Source organism: Octodon degus, unplaced genomic scaffold (assembly GCF_000260255.1).
Source record: "Octodon degus isolate 3935 unplaced genomic scaffold, OctDeg1.0 scaffold00018, whole genome shotgun sequence".
Taxonomy (NCBI): domain Eukaryota; kingdom Metazoa; phylum Chordata; class Mammalia; order Rodentia; family Octodontidae; genus Octodon; species Octodon degus.
In genome coordinates this window covers 18,655,939-18,675,058 of record NW_004524594.1, presented here as the reverse complement: position 1 = coordinate 18,675,058, position 19,120 = coordinate 18,655,939, and the positions used below count along the sequence as shown (strand labels likewise).

Genomic DNA, 19,120 nt, shown 5'->3' with positions numbered 1-19,120 from the left:
TTTAGTAGCTAAAAGTGACTAAGACAGGGAGAGTGCTAACAAAATAAAACCTATCAGGTCAGTGGTATAGGTGCCTGCCTGGCAAGCACAAGGTCCTGAGTTCGTTCCCCAGTACAAAAGCAAACAAACAAAACAAAAACAGAAAGAATCAGAAGTATGGTGCCTGGGAGTGTAGGGAGTAGCCATGGTGCTGCAGGGCTGAAAGATCAGCCGGCTTCTCAAGGAGCTGAAAAGGAAGTTAATTAAGTGACAGTGGATGCTGGGCGGGTGCTGAGCTGGTGTGACTGGTGCGGTGCAGGGCAGTCGGTGCCATGGTGGACACAAAGCTGACCACCAGCACTATCTACAGAAGCGTGCATCTAGCACCCAGGCTGTTGGGGAAGAATTGCGGGAAGCTCTTACAGCAGATCTGACTGGCCCGGAAGGAGAAGGCAGCCATGGAAATGGAAGCCCCCTCAAAGCCAGCGAGGAGTAGTGAGCCACAGCTCAAGCAACAGAAGATGAAAGCTCCCCAGGATGTTGACATGCAGGCCCTGGAGAATGAGAGCTGAATTTTTCACTTTTAGCAGAACATGTTCACGTGCAGAAGGTTGGGTGGTTGTTTCAGAGGACTTTGGGGAGACCATTCATTTTTCTCCTCCACTCCTGGATTCTATCCCCATAATGGTTGATGGACATTGTTGCTCAGAGGGGTGTGTTGGAAGAGGGCACAGAAGCAAGGTTGCAGAGGGACCTCTGGAGCAGTCGGCTCCATTTGTAATAAAGCCTAAGAGTCAGGTATGGTTGGCAAAACAAAACAGGAAGAATCAAAACAAAAAGTTTTTTTATTTCACCTAGAAAGTTCCCCATCTAGGTGAGCATGAAACCCAGATTCCACAGTGCTTAAAGATAGATACTCTTACAAAGATGACTCCTCACAGATGTGTGCCTACTTTACTGTATCAGAATTTGGTAGAGAATGTACAAAAACTGCCAAAACAAATATGTGTGATACTTAAGAGATTAACATCCATGAAAACAGGAGTGAAATAAAAATAGGCAGATATGACAGAAAACGAACTTGGACTCTAATAAATGAAACAGACATTAACTAGGATAATAGACTGTTGTGGACATAGTCAAAAACAGAATTGGTAGTAGCTCCACAAAATTGAACCAGATTGTAGCAAAGAAGGAAAAAATGATAAAAATTCAGGCCCTAAATCCAGGCAGGCCTAGAGCCAGATCTGTCCATCGACTTGATAGGTATGTGAAACATAATTGATTTTTTTACTTAAGCTAGTTGGAGTCTACTTTTCCTCTACTTGCCACAAGGTCTTTCTGATGAACAATCTCATTAATGAGGTGTTACATTCTGTCATTAATGGTAGTTACTAGATGACCTGACAGCTGGAGTTCATCACCAGTAGATGCCAGTCAGAGCATCCACTAGGACAGTGTTGGCATCTGTAGGAGAAATCTCTGTACCGCAAGGAAGAACTCATACTTAGGAGCTTGGCAGCCTGGCCAAGTGCCCTTTCCTCCACTGCTTCCCATCCATGAGTCCCATTCCTGAAGGCTAGCTTTTGGCCTCCTAAAGATGTCTCAACACCTGGCTGGACCTTTATTGGGTTTTAAGACACATTTGGATGATTTTTACCTGGTTGGCAAGAAGGAGCAGACTCTGCCTTGGCCTTGGTGAGGGGACCCACTCACTGTGGGTCTGGGAAGGGGACCCTGTGTTGTTGGCCTAGGGAAGAGATCCTGCCTTATTGACATTGGAGAGGGAGGACCCTGCAGTGTTGGTCTGGTTGTAAGAACCATGTGTTGCTAGCTTAGGGAGCGAACCCTCTGTTGGCCAAGGGAGAAGACTTTATATGTTGCTGTCCTGGGGAGGGACCCTGTGTTGTTGACCTGGAGGAATCCCTCTGTTGCTAGCCTGGAGGAAGGGACCCTGCAGTGTTGATCAGTATGCAGATGAGTCACCATGGTTTTGAGGAGCCCTGTATTTTGGCTGGAACAGTCTGCAGTGAAGCCTACTATGCTGAGCTGGGAGGAGAGCCAGATAGAAGTCCTGGTTCAAATACCATGAACTCTTGGCTTTCTTACTGATATTTCTTGAATAGATACATCCTCATTTGCTATTACCCTTTGAGCCATTTCCAGGAGCTTTGAAGGTGTTTTTTTATCATTTCCTTCAGTTTCCCTGGGGAGCAGGCTTACAAAGCTCCAGTTGCCAGGCTAGGACGACTCACCCACTGTCATGATTCTTAACAGAAAAAAATAGTAGTTTAAAAGAGAAATTTTGTTCTTTTCCACTGATTTCCTTGGCAGTGCTGCCTCTATTCATCTCTCACACTTACCCATTTTCATTGTGGCTCGCTTAGGCATATGAGGATTGGCCTTGTTAAAATAGGCTTCCATAGCTGGGTGTGGTGGTGGTGCGTGCCTGTAATCCCAGCACTCAGGAGGCTAAGGCAGGAGGATCGTTGCAAGTTCAAGAACAGCCTGGGCTACAGAGTGAGCTCAAGGACAGCCTGAGTTGCATAGTGAGATCCTGTCTCTTAAAAGACAAAAAAATAAATTAAATAAAGCAGACTTCCCTGGGCCTGTACTTCCTGTGTTAAGGTTGACTTTCAGCTGCAAGTGATTGCTGCGAATACGCTTTAAGAACATCACCTGTTGGGTTGGGGCGATAGCTGAGGCTTAAGCACCTGCCTGGCAAGCACAAGGACTGGTGTTTGATCGCCAGCCCTGGACTCCCCAGTCGCACTGGAGCAGGCACCAACACCAGCACCTGTACTGGGTGTCCGAGACCAGCCTAGGGGCTACAGAAGTGAGCACAGGGCCAGCCCGAACTGCATAGCAAGACCTTCCCCCCTCCCTACACAAAAAGAACATTACCTGTTCTAAAGCAACTTTCTAGAATTATCTATCTCAAGTACATGTTATTTTAAAGGTCTAATTATTTATTGGGTGGATCTTTATCCTTCTTTGTCTTTTAAAGGAAAAACACTTAAACATTGGCAGATGGTTTTACTTATTTCAGAATTGCTTTGCTCCAAATGCACATCTTTTAACTCAGCTCATTTGTGGTGTCTGTGAAGCAGTGTCATAGCACAAGGTTCAGTCCAGGACAGTGCTGTGGGACTCCTACAACTTCTCTCAGCCTTCTGGAAGCTCTCCCGCACTGCTGCACAAATAGTTTCTTAGACTTCCCTTTGTGCAAAAGGCTTACTAGCATTTGAAAAAAGCCCATTTTTTCAAAGTCGACTTTAACCAAGTTTTCCTGCCTCCCCCCCCCCCCCATCAACATAGAAGGGAGACTAGAGCTAGGTGGTGACCTTTTAGGCCCTCATCATTTATCTCTCCAGGGATTTTAGGTCCCAAATCTGTGAGTCATGTAAAAATGTCTTTAGTGCTCTATTCTGGGATCTTAATTTAGGAAAATATTTGATTCTGGATTCTAAGGAGAGGGGCTTGGACTCCATTATCCCCTATTGTGCTTCCAATAATTACCTAGCATGGAGTGAAATCAGGTGGTTTGGATTAGGGTCTCAGCCCATAGGGAATACATACATGGTCTCAGGCCAGCTTGTTGATCCCCATTTCTCTGGAGGAGCATGGGAGTTCTTTGCCATATTGATTGGGTTCAATGTATGTGTATGTATGTGGACTATGAAGCCAATGGAAGTCTTACCTAAGAGATTTTCTTTTATTCATGGATGTATTCATTTATTCCTTTACTTTGCTGCTTTGTAGGAGTTTGCAGCACTCACGAAAGAACTCAACGTATGCAGGGAACAGCTGCTTGAGAGGGAAGAAGAAATTGCTGAGCTGAAAGCAGAAAGGAACAACACGAGGGTCAGTGGATCTCTGGTTACCATCTGCCTCAGGTGTCAACATCAGGATCAGTTTTGGTGTCTTAGAATGAAAAGATATTCATTCTGACTGCTTTTAAACTCTGTGCATTTTCTGTCTCAGTATGTGTGTTCAGGCACTTCTGCATTAATGTTGCTTAAAATCGGTGATAAGGAACTGGGTGTGGTGGCATATGCTTATAGTCCCAACTTTTAGGAAGCTGAGCCAGGAGTATCTTGAGTTAGAGCCCAGCTTGGGCTAGAGAGTGAGTCCCAGGCCAGCCTAGACTACAGAATGAGACCCTGTTATAAAAAAAGAAAAGAAAAAAAATTTTTTTGATAGGAATTAATGACCTTCTAATACTGTTGAGGGAAACTTATCTAATTCTGTTGAACTTAAGGGATTTGAATGTGAAATGAAAGATATACTTTGCATGTCCCTGTCTGGCCTTCTTTCAGCTGCTTCTGGAACATCTGGAGTGCCTTGTTTCCAGGCATGAACGCTCCCTCAGGATGACTGTGGTGAAGCGGCAAGCGCAGTCTCCTGCAGGTGTGTCCAGTGAGGTGGAGGTGCTTAAAGCTCTGAAGTCCTTATTTGAACACCACAAGGCCCTGGATGAAAAGGTACACCACTAATGGTTGTGGGTTGTGCACATGATGTTATGCCAGGCTTTGCATGTGTTAATTTACCTTTAACTTTTGTGGCTTTTTGAATTCTTATAGAGAGATTTTCTCTAGTAAAAGACAATGTTCTGTATGATTAACAAGTGCTAGCTGGGATGCATGTCTTTTTTTTTTAAATTTATTTGTGGGGGGGGCAGCTCAGCCTACCAGGGGGCGGGCTGGCTGGCATGTGGTGCTGCGGGATTGAACCGCGGTCCCTGTGCTTTGCTAAGCTTGTTCTAAGTAGGTGCTTTAGACCACTGAGCCATCTCACCAGCCCTGGGATGCATGTCTTATATGGATTAATTTTGTATATTGACTTCCTGTTAAGAATTGGATAATATTGATTTATTTAGGAGCAAGAGTTTCCTAGTTTTAAAATTTAAAACCATTAGCAAGGACGTTTCTTGACAATAATATCAGTGAAAAACATAGTACTTTATTATATGTATTTCACTAATACTTTATTAGGATAACTACAACAAGTGTATTTATACATACAAAAACTTAACTGTCTTTTCAGGTACGAGAGCGATTGCGAGTAGCACTGGAAAGGTGCAGTTTGTTAGAAGAAGAACTAGGTGCCACACACAAGGAGGTAATCTTGGGATATCATCATAGCACTGAAATTGGGAAGTTTTTATGTTTATCTCTGTTTTATTTTTATTTTTTGAAGTATGAAGCCTGTAATAATTGTCAGATTCCACTTATCTTTCTAAGTAAAAACCAACCTGGGTGGGGAATATAGCTCAGTGGCACAAGTGCCTCCCTGGCAAGCACAAGGTCATAAGTTCCATTCCTTGTACAGAACAAACAAACAAAACCAACCTGAAAGGGTTGAGTTGGGACTAGATTTTTGTTTCAGATTGCAGAATCTCTAAAGTACTCTTTGTTGAGTAGCTAATGTATTCTGTTTCTAGTAATTTGTTTCTATTCAGAAGGGATAACATTGCCATATATTTTCTTGTTTTACTGTGTTTAGTACTGTATAATTATGTTTTTCCAAAAGCAAGTTTGCTATCTTGGCTCATTTCTGTTACATAAGTTATTTTATTCTCAAGCTTAATTTTTGTTTTTAGCTAATGATTCTTAAAGAACAGAATAATCAGAAAAAAACACTAACAGATGGAGTGCTTGACATAAACCATGAGCAAGAAAATACACCAAGCACCAACGGAAAAGTAAGACCTTGGACTTTCTTTTTGTCCTGTTTCTGATTTTGTACATTTACGTTTGTGGTACCTATGTGATAGTGTTTGGAAGCTGTAGCTAAATTGTCAGCTATGGCTGAAGTGAGTGTTAGAGCTCTGTCATTCAGCAGATGGCATAAATCCATTTTGATGGTCCCTATTCCTGAAATTATTTTATTTTATAGTGCAGTAAGTAAAGTTTTCTTTTTTTCCTCATCAGAGATCTTCTGATGGCTCTCTAAGCCATGAGGAGGACCTTGCTAAGGTGATTGAGCTCCAAGAAGTCATAGACAAGCAGTCAAAAGAGCAGAGCCAGATGAAGGAGCGCCTAGCTGCACTGTCCAGCCACGTGTCGGAACTGGAAGAGGATCTTGACACAGCTAGAAAGGATCTCATCAAGTCTGAAGAAATGAACACAAAGTTGCAACGAGATGTTCGTGAAGTAAGTGATAATAAAAATTGCAAGGTTATCATGATGTTGAGTATTAGGAGTGTTTGGAGTAATTGATTATTTTTCCCCCCTGCTGCTTTTGTCCTTTGTGAGATATGTTCACCCTTTGGTTTGTTGGAATAAAACACTGTAACGCTATCAGACTGTGACATACTGCCTCCATGTGGTTGGGAAATTTTAGACCTTTTTTTTTTTTTCTCTTATTTTTCATTTTGTATACTTACATTTTGTTTATTTAGATGTGCCAGACTTTTCTCTACATTAATTCTTTAACTTCTCACTAGCATAGTGCACATATAAATATCCCTCCAGCACTTTGAAATTTCTGCCATCTTAATTTTTCTCAATCATAAAGTGTGAACTGATTCACTGTTGTTTTAAGTTGCGTCTTTATGGTCACAATGGTTCTGAGTACTTGTTGGCTTTTCAGCTTATTTTTATTTATAAAATTGGCCTGTGTAAGGCACTTCTCTGAACTGATTGATTCTGTAGTCTTTTAAAAAGAGTGGTGGTGCCCGGGAGATCTCATTTTTTTTTTTTTTTCCCCAGAACCGGGGATTGAACTCAGACCCTTGCGCTGGCTAGGGAAGTGCTTATTCTACTGAGCCATCTATCTCCCTGGCCCCTAGGAAAATAACTCAGTGGCATAAATGCCTGCCTGACCAGCACAAGGTCCTGAGTTTGATCCCCAGTATAAAAAGAGTAGAGGAGAATTACCCGGCTTTACCCACTTTGGTGGTTCAAGTTCGTTGTACATATTCATATGGATTCATCTCTATAGCTTCCAGGCTGTCATAATGTGCTCTTCCTTATGTTCAGCTTCCTCCTCCCTACACAAGTACATGTACTCCCTAAACAAGTGTGTATCAGTGTCGCATGTTGTGCTTTGAACTCTCAGAGATGTGAATGTTCTCTGGGGCTGTGGGAAAGGGAGCATTATCAGCTGTTTTCAAGAGTTTTGATATTTTTCTCAGGCACAGAGGTATGATATTGAATTTTGGAGGTCGGTCAACTATGATAGTGTGAAGTTTATTCACATTTGGATCATCAGAATCTTGATGTAAAAATATGTCCAGATACTTTCATTTCTGAGAAACATTTCTGCCTTTGTAATTTTATGATCACTATTATAAAATCAAATGAAGGCCACATATTTTCTCTGATCCTTCTTCCTGTCACTTTTTAACCTGCCTTTTGTAGTTCCATGAGATCCTGGGCTGGTTTGTAGGTATGTAGAATATGGTTACTTGTGTTTGGTAGCTTAGCAAGGTACTTTTATGTAAGAATTTAGAACAAAGGAAAGCATTGGAATATATTATATAACCTACTATATTAATTTTTGGCCAGAGCGAGAAAATACTTTTTTTTTTTTTCCTGGTACCAGGGATCAAAGTCAGGAGTTTGTGCTTGCCAGGCAGGACAGTAAGCCACTGCGCTATCTCCCTGGCAGGAAAATATGTAGCAGAGAATTGTGAAATTTTTGTTTAAGATCTGCCTTTTTAAATATTAAGGATTTGTTAAAAAATTATGTACTGAACATGGGAAGACCCAAAAAATCCAAGGAATTTGGAGGTGGAAGACAGATATTACACATGTAAAACGTTGTGTTTGATAGTGTATCATATACATTTGGATGTGGACTTCAGGTGGTTGCATTCAGTTTAATTAAACTGACTTTAAGTTCCTTTTGTCAGTGTTCTTGAATTCTGTACTTGTATGGGATTTTATCCAACTTTCATCTGAAAAAATAAGTCTAAAAGGTTACACATACCCTGCACTGTGTAACCCCATTTATGCTCAGGACAGACAGGCTGTCTCCATCTCAGACAGCATCACCTTCCTGAATACTTATAGTTTGAGATTTTATTGTGCATAGTTTGTAATATTATGTAAAAATGGGTATGTTTTGGTCAATGAAGAGTAGAACAGCATTTACTTAGATAAATCTGTGCTCATATTGAGTATTTATATTTGCTGTAAATACATTTTCATTCACATTTGAGAAGATTGAAATCACTTTACTCTTGAGGACATGTTTAGTTTTTATATTTGATTTGAATTTAGGATTCTATCCAGTTTTTTTTTTTCACTGAAATGCATTAATACATTATGCATTAATTACCTGCCTTTTTCCCCTTCTGAAATATCTAATGTAGGCAATGGCCCAGAAGGAAGACATGGAGGAGAGAATCACTACTCTTGAAAAACGCTACCTCGCTGCACAGCGTGAAGCCACATCTGTGCATGACCTCAATGATAAACTTGAAAATGAAATTGCAAATAAAGATTCTATACATCGACAGGTAATGGATTTTATGGACCTTTTTATTTTAATGAATAATATTTGTGGATGTATGTTCTTTGATTCATTTGCATTGAAAGGTCTGTTGCTTATTAGTACTTTTACTAAAGGGGCAGAATGGAAAAGAATTTAGAGTGCTTTGCTTTTGTTGGTAACTAGAAAGACTTACATCAGGTTTCTTGAAAATTGCTTGGCACAATGGTGCCTTGGTTCACTACAGTTTGGTTCACAAATAGAAGCATTTGGCAAATTTCATTTGTTTGCAAACTCTGCATTGGCTGACAGACATGACTGCAGCCAACTTTTCCACACAAACATAGATGTGATCATCTTTTTCCAAAGTTGTAGAAAAAATTAGGTTTGTGAATTATAGTACCACTGTTTTATAACGTGCATTGTTTGATCAAAAATAAAATAGTAGAGGGGCATTATAAGTAATGTTGTAGAATAACGTTTAATAATGTGTAAAAGGTTCATGGTAAGAATGACTTCATAAGCAGATTATAAAATAGAACATATGTGTTTTTGAGGATTTAAAGGATCATGTACATAATCATATACTGAGATAAATGCACACTGACAAAAGGCAAATGTTGCATATAAAAAAAAGTAGCTTTATAGCAACCTGTACTTAAGAGATGTTTTCTAGATGTCTTAAAATCTTTGGGGCTGGGGAGATGGCTCAGTAGAATAAGCGCTTCCCTGGAAAGCGCAAGGGCCTGAGTTCAATCCCTGGTTCTGCAAAAAAAAAAAAAAAAATCTTTGTTGGTCTACGTAGAAAAGTTTTTAGAGGAAAGGATTTTTAGAAAGAATAATTATCCACTTTATAAATAACTTGAGTAGCTTATTACTAGTATGCTAGTATGCTAGCTCTTTTGGAAGAGCTCTGTGAGAAAGGTACCCAGAGCCAGTAAGGTCTACACTCTTGCAGTAATCTGCAAAAGTTGTATCACTTTAAATTTGGGGTCAGGCTGCTTTTTGACAAGGCCAAGCCCTTCTTTTTTTATTCCTGTCTTTCAGTCAGTGTCTCACTATGCAGTTCAGGCTGGCCTTGAACTCGGGGCAATCTTCTGCCTCAGTCTCTTGAGTGCTGTTACAGGGATGCGTCACCATGCCCAGCTGTACCAAACCGTTCTTACCTTAACTTGTTAATAAGAATGAATGAGCTCTTTGAGAAAACTGACTTTGCTTAGCACATAAGAACCTTTGTCTTTATAAAGCACTACTTTGAAGATATTTATGAAAAGCAAAAACTTTATCAAGAGGTGTTTTACACATTAAAATTAAGCTCAGAGAAAAGCCTCACCCCAATCCTTATGACTTCTGTCCTGCAGTTTTAGTCTGTATCTTTTAATAATGGAAAAGAGCCAGGAAAGAGATGCTGCATTCTGAGGCTGAACTCTTTTCTTTAGACAGAGGATAAAAACCGCCAGTTACAGGAGCGCCTGGAGCTAGCTGAGCAGAAGCTGCAGCAGACCTTAAGGAAGGCCGAAACATTGCCAGAAGTGGAAGCAGAGCTGGCCCAGAGAGTGGCAGCGCTGTCCAAGGTACCCTGCTGCCCTTCTGGTTACATCTAGGACTTTGATGATTTTATGTTGGGGCACCTGTATCCATGGAACAATTCAGATTTGTTTTCAGTGCTTATTAGGCTTTCAAACCATGTTAGGCTTGTTTGTCTGAGATGGGATTGCTTTGCAAATGTCAGACAGCATCCTTCCCTGTCAGTCCAAGTCTCCTTCCAGTTCTGTCTGGTATATGCTGTTCATTCACCATGTTGTAATCTTAAGTCACTGTTTCGTAGGGTTATTTTAGTCACCAACTTTAAGCATAGGCTTAGAAGCTGTGTAAAAAGAGGGTAGCTTTTTTTTAGAGATATGAGAGCTATTTCCTTATAAAAGATCATCAAATAAATTTGTAATGAATTTTTTAAGTCATTTCATTCTTTTGGAATGACTTAAAAATGTTTTGAGGGGTTTTTTTTATTTTATTTTTTGTTTTTCTGAACACAAAGCCTTGCTCTGTTTCCCAGGCTCATCCCAAAATCCCTGATTCCTAGGCGCGTGCAATCCTCTTGCCTTGTCCTCCCAAATAGCTAAGACTACAAGCAAACCTCACTATGCCTGACTTAAAAAACAACAATTGTTCAAGATCTGTTGGTTAAGCCTGTGCAGGAACAGCCTCTGCCCTCCCAGTTCTGATATCCACAGAGAAATAGGCATGTCTTATAGCAGGTGCTTGGACCAGCCCACACAGGAGCCCTGGAGTACTCACTGGTAAGGCTCAGCCTTCCAGGAACGTAGGGAAAAGCTTAGTACTGCAGTGTCAGGACACATGGCCAAGCCCAGTACAGCATCAGTAGAAGCTGCCTTGGCCCCTGGAAGGAATCCTATCTTCCTGTGGTTGGGCTTTGTTAGCTGCTGGGGAGGGGTGAGAGAAAAGGCTGGACAGATTTCATATCCAGCTGGCAAGGATAACCTTGGGAAGGGTGGGTGGTGTCCAAGGTGGATAGACCCGTGCCGTTGAGCAGGTGTGTTGCTACCAGCCATAACAGAACCTTACCCCACTTCATGATCCACTTTAAAGTGTTGGTTTCTTTTCTCCCTGCTATCTTTCTGTCCTCATTGGTTTTGTAGTCTGACCCTTTGCCTTCTGGGAGCTCTGCTGTTAAGGAAGCTAAACTGTTCGAACTTACTTCCAAGCTTAGGAAGGTAGAATGTATACATTGCTCCTTTCTTGTGCTTGCTGCTTTCTGCTTTCCCTGCTGACTAACCAGATACAGTCTGAGGATGGGATTATCACAAATCCGTGGAGGTCAGGCATGGGGTGGGGGAAACACACAGTTATTAGCACCTGCTGTGCTTCAGCACCTCCACACCAGAGGGTTGGCTATCTCACAGTTTTAACACACGCAGCCACAGAGGGTGTGCTGGCCAGTGTGAGCAAGGCTTTCCCTTTGATGTGGTTCAGCCAGTTCACGCAGAGCATGTGATGCTTGTTGCTGCTGCAGTAGTACCCAGCATGCCTCTGATATTGTACCTATGAGATCAACTCACATTGTCTTTGTTGGCAGGCTGAAGAGAGACATGGCAACATTGAAGAGAGGCTACGGCAGATGGAGGCGCAGCTGGAGGAGAAGAACCAAGAACTGCAGCGGGTGTGTATGGCGTTGGAGAGGCTGAATAGGCTATGAGCCTAGAGCTCCAAGACTCAGCAAAGGCTTAGGGGATCAGTCTCTTCTACTGCTTCCTTTGTCTGATCTCCCAGACGTCCTCCATCTCAGTTCTTACTGTGTGTAATTTGTGGCTTTGCCCGTGCATTGTCCACTGATGAATATATGCCCTACACACAAATTTTATGTCCACAGAAGAAATACATGCCCATGAACAGCACTGCTAGGCACATGGCGTCTCGGGTCTAGGAAAGGCTTCTTGCTTAGCCAGTCTGTTAAGGGAACTGCTGCAGGTACAAGTGGAATCTTACAGGTTCCCCTAGAACTTGTGGTACTGGCCAAGGCCCACCTGAGACAGGGCAAGGCCTATTGATGTAGATGAGTAGTCTTCCAGCTCAGGATGTAGCACTGAAGTACCAAATTCATGGTCAGACCTCTATTCCCAAGTACTAAACTATTAATTCCAAACATAAGGGCAGATGCAGTAAGAGATATTTCTGAGCAAGGGGAACATCACAGTTGAGCTTCCATGAAAAGAGCATTAGGAAGATGCGGTAGAGGGTTCTGTCAGTTGAAGGCCTCAGAATTTTCCCTGACAGAGGTACCACTGTGGGACAGATATAGGAAAAGGCAGTCCCAGGCCCAGCTGGCATGTGGTCTAGTATTTGGGGTGGATTTCTCTTTAACAAATGGGTGGAGGAAGTATATATGCCTAATTGTAGAACCTTCACACTTCCATATAACCCACCTTTTTTATGTTAAGACTGTTAGTTGTATTTTCACCAGAAGTCTGTATGGTTGGCCATACCCTGCAGAGAATCAGATAAGCTTCCAGGAAATAATGATTTTTGAGGCCGATTAAGAGACTGCATATTAGGCATTCCCCACCTCCCAGCACACAGCCACATCCTGAAACACATTCTTATGTGTAAGCAGAGATGACCTTTTCCCTATTAGAGGGCTTCATTACTATGACAAATGGTTAATGCAGGTATGAAGGATAGTGTGATAGAGCTGTTTATAACTATGGCAATTAAAAGTAAATGTTAAACTATCTTACTTCAAAAATATTCAAATGCTGGTAACAATCATGTGTCTAAAGAAGGATAGCAGGTATTCTGTATCCTGTATGAAGTGTGGACCTCTTAGATAATGAGCTACTGTGTTGTGCACATCCCAGGGACTTTATATATTTAATCTTTACAGTGCGTGTCTGAGTAAAGGGAGATGCCTCTTGCTTCACATTTTACCAGTGAGTAGGAAGCTGCATATCTAAGCATTGCTGGCCTCAGAGTAGGTGAGTCCTCGCAGAGTCAGTCCACCTACCTGGACAGGGCAGTGAGACATAAGTGCACATTGTAGCTCACACCCACTACCCTCTGCTTGAGACAAGCCTCTGAGCACTGCAGTGGTACTCAAGCAACAGGGTAATGTTTGTGACACCTGTTAGCACCTTCTTCTTCATCCTCCTATCACTTATGTCCATTCAGGGTATGGAGTGAAAACCAAGCTTTTAAGTCTTAAAATGACATGTGCCACTTATGAGAGGGTACACACCTATAATCCCAGCACTCTGAGAACTGAGGCAGGACATCACAATTTCTAGCCCATCCTATATAACTTAGTGAGATCTTGTTTCAAAATAATAAAAGGGCTGAAGATGTAGCTTAGTGCCCTGGGTTTAGTTCCTAGTACGACAGTAACAAAACAAGATAAAAGCAAAACCCCAGACTTGTCACCTATTACCACATTATGAATTTTTTTTATTATTAACTTTATTGAAAATCAGTAATTGCATATATTAAAATTTGTAGACAAATACTGAAATGTGAAAGATACAAGATATAGACAGTGATTTTTCAGAGTAATATTTCTGAAGTGAATACATTACATGATATTAATAATAGATTGCACATTGTAAATAAATTATTAACAAACTTAAATGAATATAACAATAAAAATTGTCCAAAATAAAAATGAAGAATTTATAGAATAGTCATATAATAGTTCACTGTGTCAAAATCAAGAAACTTATATAATTAGAATTCTTAAAGTAGAAAGAGGTCGGCAATAAATATTTAAAGATTTAAAATTTCTGAGTTTAGTTGAACTTATAACACCACATTTCCAAGAAAAATAAACCTTTTGCATAAGAAATTTGAATAAAATCATACCCAGACACACAAAAATGAAATTGTCCAAAAACTTATTGTAAAGAAAAAAAAATCATTAAAGCATATACATAAAAAAGTTAGCTATGGAACAACAAAATTAAATAGCATCTTATTCTGCATTAGAAAAAAAAAAAAAAGACCAAGTATGTAAGAAACTAGACTAATTAAAGGACTGAAAGAAAGAAAAATACCCAGATCTGTCCTCTTTGAATTTTATACTTAACAAACATACCTTTGAAAACTAAAAGTAAAATATTTTCCAGTTATACAAACTCGAAATATTCTAATACCTCCAGACATAGCATATAGGAAATACCAAAGAGCATAATTCAGAAGGCAAGAGAAGTTGCTGTATGCGCCTGGATGAAGAATAAAGAGCTCTCAAAATGATAGTTATGCAGGCCTATGTAAAATATATTAACTGAACCTATTTAAAAGGTCATTAAAGATTTCTATGAAACAGTATCTTATGTCGGGTTATACACATATTTTCATATATTTCTTTTCACCTATGTGTGTGTGTATAAAAGATAGGGAAGAAGTAATATAAAGTCAATGGAAAATGGAAATATACTTCTTAGTTTGTAATACTAGGAGAAAATATACCATATGTTCTAAATAGATTGCAAGTCAAATATACAGTATGAATCTTAAAACAAAAATTAAGATTAAGCAATATTCAGAAAATTAAATACTAATTCATTTAAAATGTTTCAGAGCAATTGAACTAAGAAAAAGTGTTCATGATAGTAAAGAATTACTAAGAATAAAATATAACATAAATACTGGAATGACAAATAAATGACCTGCACTTCTAACAATTTGGGGATAGGATATCGCATAAAGTTCTAGTGTGTCGTGGACATGGATAATGTCCATAACACTTACTGGTGTCCAGGTGTCACTTGTGGGACTGAGCTACTGCTATTTCCTTGATATCCACCCTGTAGACCCAGACAGAATCATGACCCATCGGGTACAGGAGAAGTCCATTTGTAGAACATGCTGATGGAAACATCTTGCTGCTGTATACAGAAGAGAAACAGACTGCTTTTGTATACCCCTTATTGTCCTGTGTGCAACTGTTTGACCTATTTGGTGGGCTCTTTCCATTCTCATTCATGGAGTTGTGGTCATTTTGCTCCTTCTCTAGAACATCTTTTAGTAGTCTTGTGTCGGTTTGGCATTGTCATCATGAAATTCTTAAGTTGTTCTTTGTTATGGAAGTATTTCACTTCTCCATTATACTTGAGAGTTTTGCAGGGTATATCAGTCTGGGTTAGAATTTGTTTTCTTGCAAGACTTGAAGTACTTTGCTCCATGCTCTTCTTGCTTTGATGGTTTGTGAAGAGAAATCTGCCGTTATCCTGATGGGTTTTCCTTTAAATGTGATATGTTTCTTTTATTTCTTTTCTTTAGTGGCTTTTAGTATACTGTTCCTGTGCTGAGTTTCTGGGATCTTAATTATTGTATGTCTGGGTGTGGTTTTAATTGGGTTGATGTTATTTGGAGTTCTATGTGCTTCAGTTACCTGAATGTCAGATTGTTTCCCTATATTTGAGAAGTGTTCTGCTATTACTTCCACACATATTCTTTTTATATCATTTGTATTGACTCCTTCCTTCTCATCGATGCCTATTAATCTCACGTTGTTCATCTTTGATCGTCTTGAAGGTACTGAATTATTTTTTCCTGTATCCTAGTTGTTTTTAAGAGATCTCTTCTTTTTTATTAGCTGCAATGGTATCTTTAAGGTCTGAAAGTTTATTCTCACTTTTATTCAAATGGTTTTGCCAGCTTGTGATTGAGATTTTAAATTTCTGTATATCACTTTGGATCTGCTTCATGCATTGTTTCTTTCTTATATTGCTTATTCAAGGATTCCATCATTTTTATATTCTCTATTTTTTTATCAGTGTCTTCTTTAGAAGCACTTAGTACTTCTTTCAGTATAGTTATCATTTCTCTTTTTACTTCAGAAATGTTTCTGATCTGATTTCTTCTATACCTTTCTGTAGTTGTTTCATTACTTCAGATGCTATTATTTCAGAGGCTTCAGGTGTGTGATTTCCAGTTTCTTCTATGCTAATGTCTTCTACATTTGTTCTGGGTGGGCTCAGGGCCTGAGACTGCATTTTGTTCCTTTTCCTTGTCATTTTCTACAGCACTGTCTTCTGGCCTTTGGTGTAGAGCTTAGATAGAGTTATTACCTTAGCACCAGGTCCAGATCTACCAAGTGGATCAAACTTGTCCAAGTAGGTGTGGCTTGGATCTGGTTGCTGTGCTCCACCTCTTCCTGTTGCAGCCCTTGGAGTTGCATCCTCTATGCCACTCTGGCAAGATGTTCTGCTCCTGGATCAGCTGGGTGCGTCTTGTCTCTAGCCTGTTTGCAGGGAGTTCTGCTGCAGGTTCCATGCTGGACCTGGGCTCTGGGTCAAATATGAAATTCTTAAGGTAATTGTAGTTTTTGGATATAAATTTACGTTATGAGAAATTTAAGCAGGAATTTTTTTTATTAAAAAGCAAAACATTCTCTATCTCTTTTCACAATAATTTATTTATTTATTTTTGTTGTTGTTGTTGTTGTTTTAACTTAAGTTCATTTTTTCCCTTGAATCCAGACCTAAGCTTTGATTTACATAAAGGAGAAATTCCTCACCCCTTAAATACCTGCTACCTCTTGCATACTATCTCCACTCTCCAGTCTAAGTCTATCTTACAGTTAATGACTACACATTCCTGAGGCTGCCATGAATTCTGTATTTAACAGAAGCAATGGGACCATCTCGTTAGCATTCTCTAAGCCTTGTCAGTGAGCTTCCCTTGCTTGAATTGGTTCCGAACATCGTTTCAGAGTGTCCTCTGGGGATGACAGTGGGAAGAGAGCAACCAGGTGAATGATGGCACACGTGTGATTCACTTTTGGTCCTTTGTATTTTCTGCTGTAATAGATATTAAACTCAGGGCCTTTGTACTAAGCTACATCCCTGACTTTTTAAATTATAATTTAAGATAAGATATTATGAAGTGGCTAAGTTGGCTAGGCTGGGCTCAAACTTGAGATCCTCCTTCCTCAGCCTCCCAGTGCATTGGAATTACAGGCATGCATCACCATGTCTGAATGGGGCCTGGTACTTTTACATTAATGGTAATATGTCTATTTGCAGTCCAGTCTTTGTTTCTTCTGTTTTAGGCAAGGCAAAGAGAAAAGATGAATGAAGAACATAATAAACGTTTATCAGACACTGTTGACAAGTTGCTTTCAGAGTCCAATGAGAGGCTTCAGCTCCATCTGAAGGAGAGAATGGCTGCTCTGGAAGATAAGGTAGGTAGCTGAGCCCTGGACTCAATGAAGGGCCTTCACAGAGAAACAGTCACCCTCTGTCCTGAAGGATGGGCTGATAGTGATAGTTGACCATTACAGAAAGTAGGGCTCTTACTGTGGTTGGAAGGTGCAGGCTGCTGTCAGTCACTAAGTTGACTTAATCATGTGCTATGTTCTTGCCCCATTTGAGTGTTTGGGAAGTTGTCATTCTGTTCTCTAGCACAGGAGTAGGTAAATAATCTCTTGTAAAGGACCAGGTAGTAAATATTTTAAGTTTATCGTTATTATGAGAAATTAAGTGAAATAACTGTGTGCTAGCCAGTAATTAGCACAAAAGTGGTTATAGACAGCACATGCATGAATGGATGTAGCTTTGTTCCAGTAAAATTTTACATTAGCCAGATGGGTGCATGTCAGGCTATTACAGGAAGATCTTACAGCCAGTCTTGGGAGAGGAGAGAGGTCTTATCTTTCTATGAATTGTTTTTTCTTCCCACAGAAATAAGCAGTGAGTTGGGTTTGGCTGATTGACCTCAGCTTCTTCACTAGAATTTTTATTTGGCCCAGTGCTTGCCCTTTAATGCTTTGTTACTAGAATTTTTTTTTTTTTTTTTAAGACAAGGTTTAGTTTGGAAGAAATCTGAGCTTGGGCTCTGAGTGCTCAAGTCTTTTAAGTATGCCAACTGCTCCCCAAGGAAAGGATATCCCACAGTTTGTGTCAGAGATGCTCTGACAGACAGCTGTTCTCAGATTTGATGATACCTGTTCTAATTGTACAGTGTCCCTGGAGGTGAGGTTCAGAAATGTCCTACTGTTGGCACCAAGGCAGATTGAGCCATGCTTACTATTCTTTAGGAGACACATTTAATTTTGCACAAAAGCGATTACAGAATACATTATTAAATCATAAAATACTAACTCTTACCTCCTGACCAGATTGGCCTTAAAAGTAGGAATTGTTTAAAATTTAATTTTACATTTAAAATTTGATTTCTGGTTTTGTAAGCGACTAATGAGTTGCAAAACCTAAAGGTTAGTATAAAATTGTTTACCTGCTTAAAATAAACTTGAACCATGAACTTTACATTCCTAAATCTAGATCTTTGAAAAGTGAAAGAAGCATTTTTACATGCACAAGAGACAATATATATCATCATAGTCTTATTGCCAGTGATAGTATGAGACTGTGACATTGCTCCTTAGTATACCCATCTGAACCTTCCCATAGCCACATTATTGGATGTGATATTTTAAAAAATTAGTACTGAAAACTTCTTATCTTTTTTAGAATTCTCTACTACGAGAAGTTGAAAATGCAAAAAAACAATTAGAAGAAACACAACATGATAAGGTACTTAAACTTCTGATTGATTGAAAAATTTGTTAAGAAATGAATTGAGCTGAATTATTTTATAGTTACTACAGATGTTTGGCAGAAGTTTTGCTTGCTTTTTTTTTTTTGGTACCAGGAATCAAACTCAGTATCTTGCATTTGCCAGGCAGGCACTTGTGCTGCTGAGCTGTATGCCTCGCCCAAGGCAGAAGTTGAGATAAACTTTTCCTATGGTGTACCTAGTCTACCTGCTTAAGTACAACATGTAACATTCCTAGATTTGTATTTGAGGTGCATTGGGTACAGGTCAGAATCCTAAGTCGTGAGCCAGGGAGATAACTCAGTGGCATAAATGCCTGCCTGGCAAGTGCAAGGTCCTGAGTTCAATCCCTGGTACCAAAAAAATATTGTCTTTTCTGAGTTTGAGGCTAAAATATTAGCATAAACATCAATCAAGAGTATTGCCATTAGTCTGGGAGTGCATCTCAGTGGCAGAGTGATTCATAGCATACAGGAGTCCATATATTCCATCCCTAGCACTGAAGTAATAAACGATCAAACAAGTCAGATATGGTGGCTCATGCCTGTAATCTCAGCACTCTAGGAAGCTAGAAAAGGATCACAGATTTGAGTCCAGCTCAGTGACTTAGTGAGATCTTGTTTTTTTTCTTAAA

At 39.8% G+C, this 19,120-nt stretch overlaps 1 protein-coding gene and 1 pseudogene across 8 annotated transcripts in view; both read left to right on the top strand.

The window, feature by feature from the left end:
* Nucleotides 1–551, top strand: part of LOC111815565 — a 1,053-nt pseudogene extending 502 nt beyond the window's left edge.
* Nucleotides 1–19,120, top strand: part of Ppfia1 (PTPRF interacting protein alpha 1) — a 111,923-nt gene that overhangs the window by 45,220 nt on the left and 47,583 nt on the right. For 5 of the 8 annotated variants that reach the window (XM_023710808.1, XM_023710810.1, XM_023710809.1 and 2 more), the window contains exons 3-13: nucleotides 3,742–3,843; nucleotides 4,299–4,463; nucleotides 5,026–5,100; nucleotides 5,582–5,683; nucleotides 5,913–6,134; nucleotides 8,300–8,446; nucleotides 9,858–9,992; nucleotides 11,079–11,153; nucleotides 11,516–11,599; nucleotides 16,982–17,113; nucleotides 18,402–18,464. In XM_023710808.1, the coding sequence (XP_023566576.1) occupies nucleotides 3,742–3,843; nucleotides 4,299–4,463; nucleotides 5,026–5,100; nucleotides 5,582–5,683; nucleotides 5,913–6,134; nucleotides 8,300–8,446; nucleotides 9,858–9,992; nucleotides 11,079–11,153; nucleotides 11,516–11,599; nucleotides 16,982–17,113; nucleotides 18,402–18,464 (1,302 nt within the window). The remainder of the gene's footprint in view (nucleotides 1–3,741; nucleotides 3,844–4,298; nucleotides 4,464–5,025; nucleotides 5,101–5,581; nucleotides 5,684–5,912; nucleotides 6,135–8,299; nucleotides 8,447–9,857; nucleotides 9,993–11,078; nucleotides 11,154–11,515; nucleotides 11,600–16,981; nucleotides 17,114–18,401; nucleotides 18,465–19,120) is intronic. The other 3 variants (XM_004627106.2, XM_023710811.1, XM_023710813.1) reach the window with 1 other exon arrangement.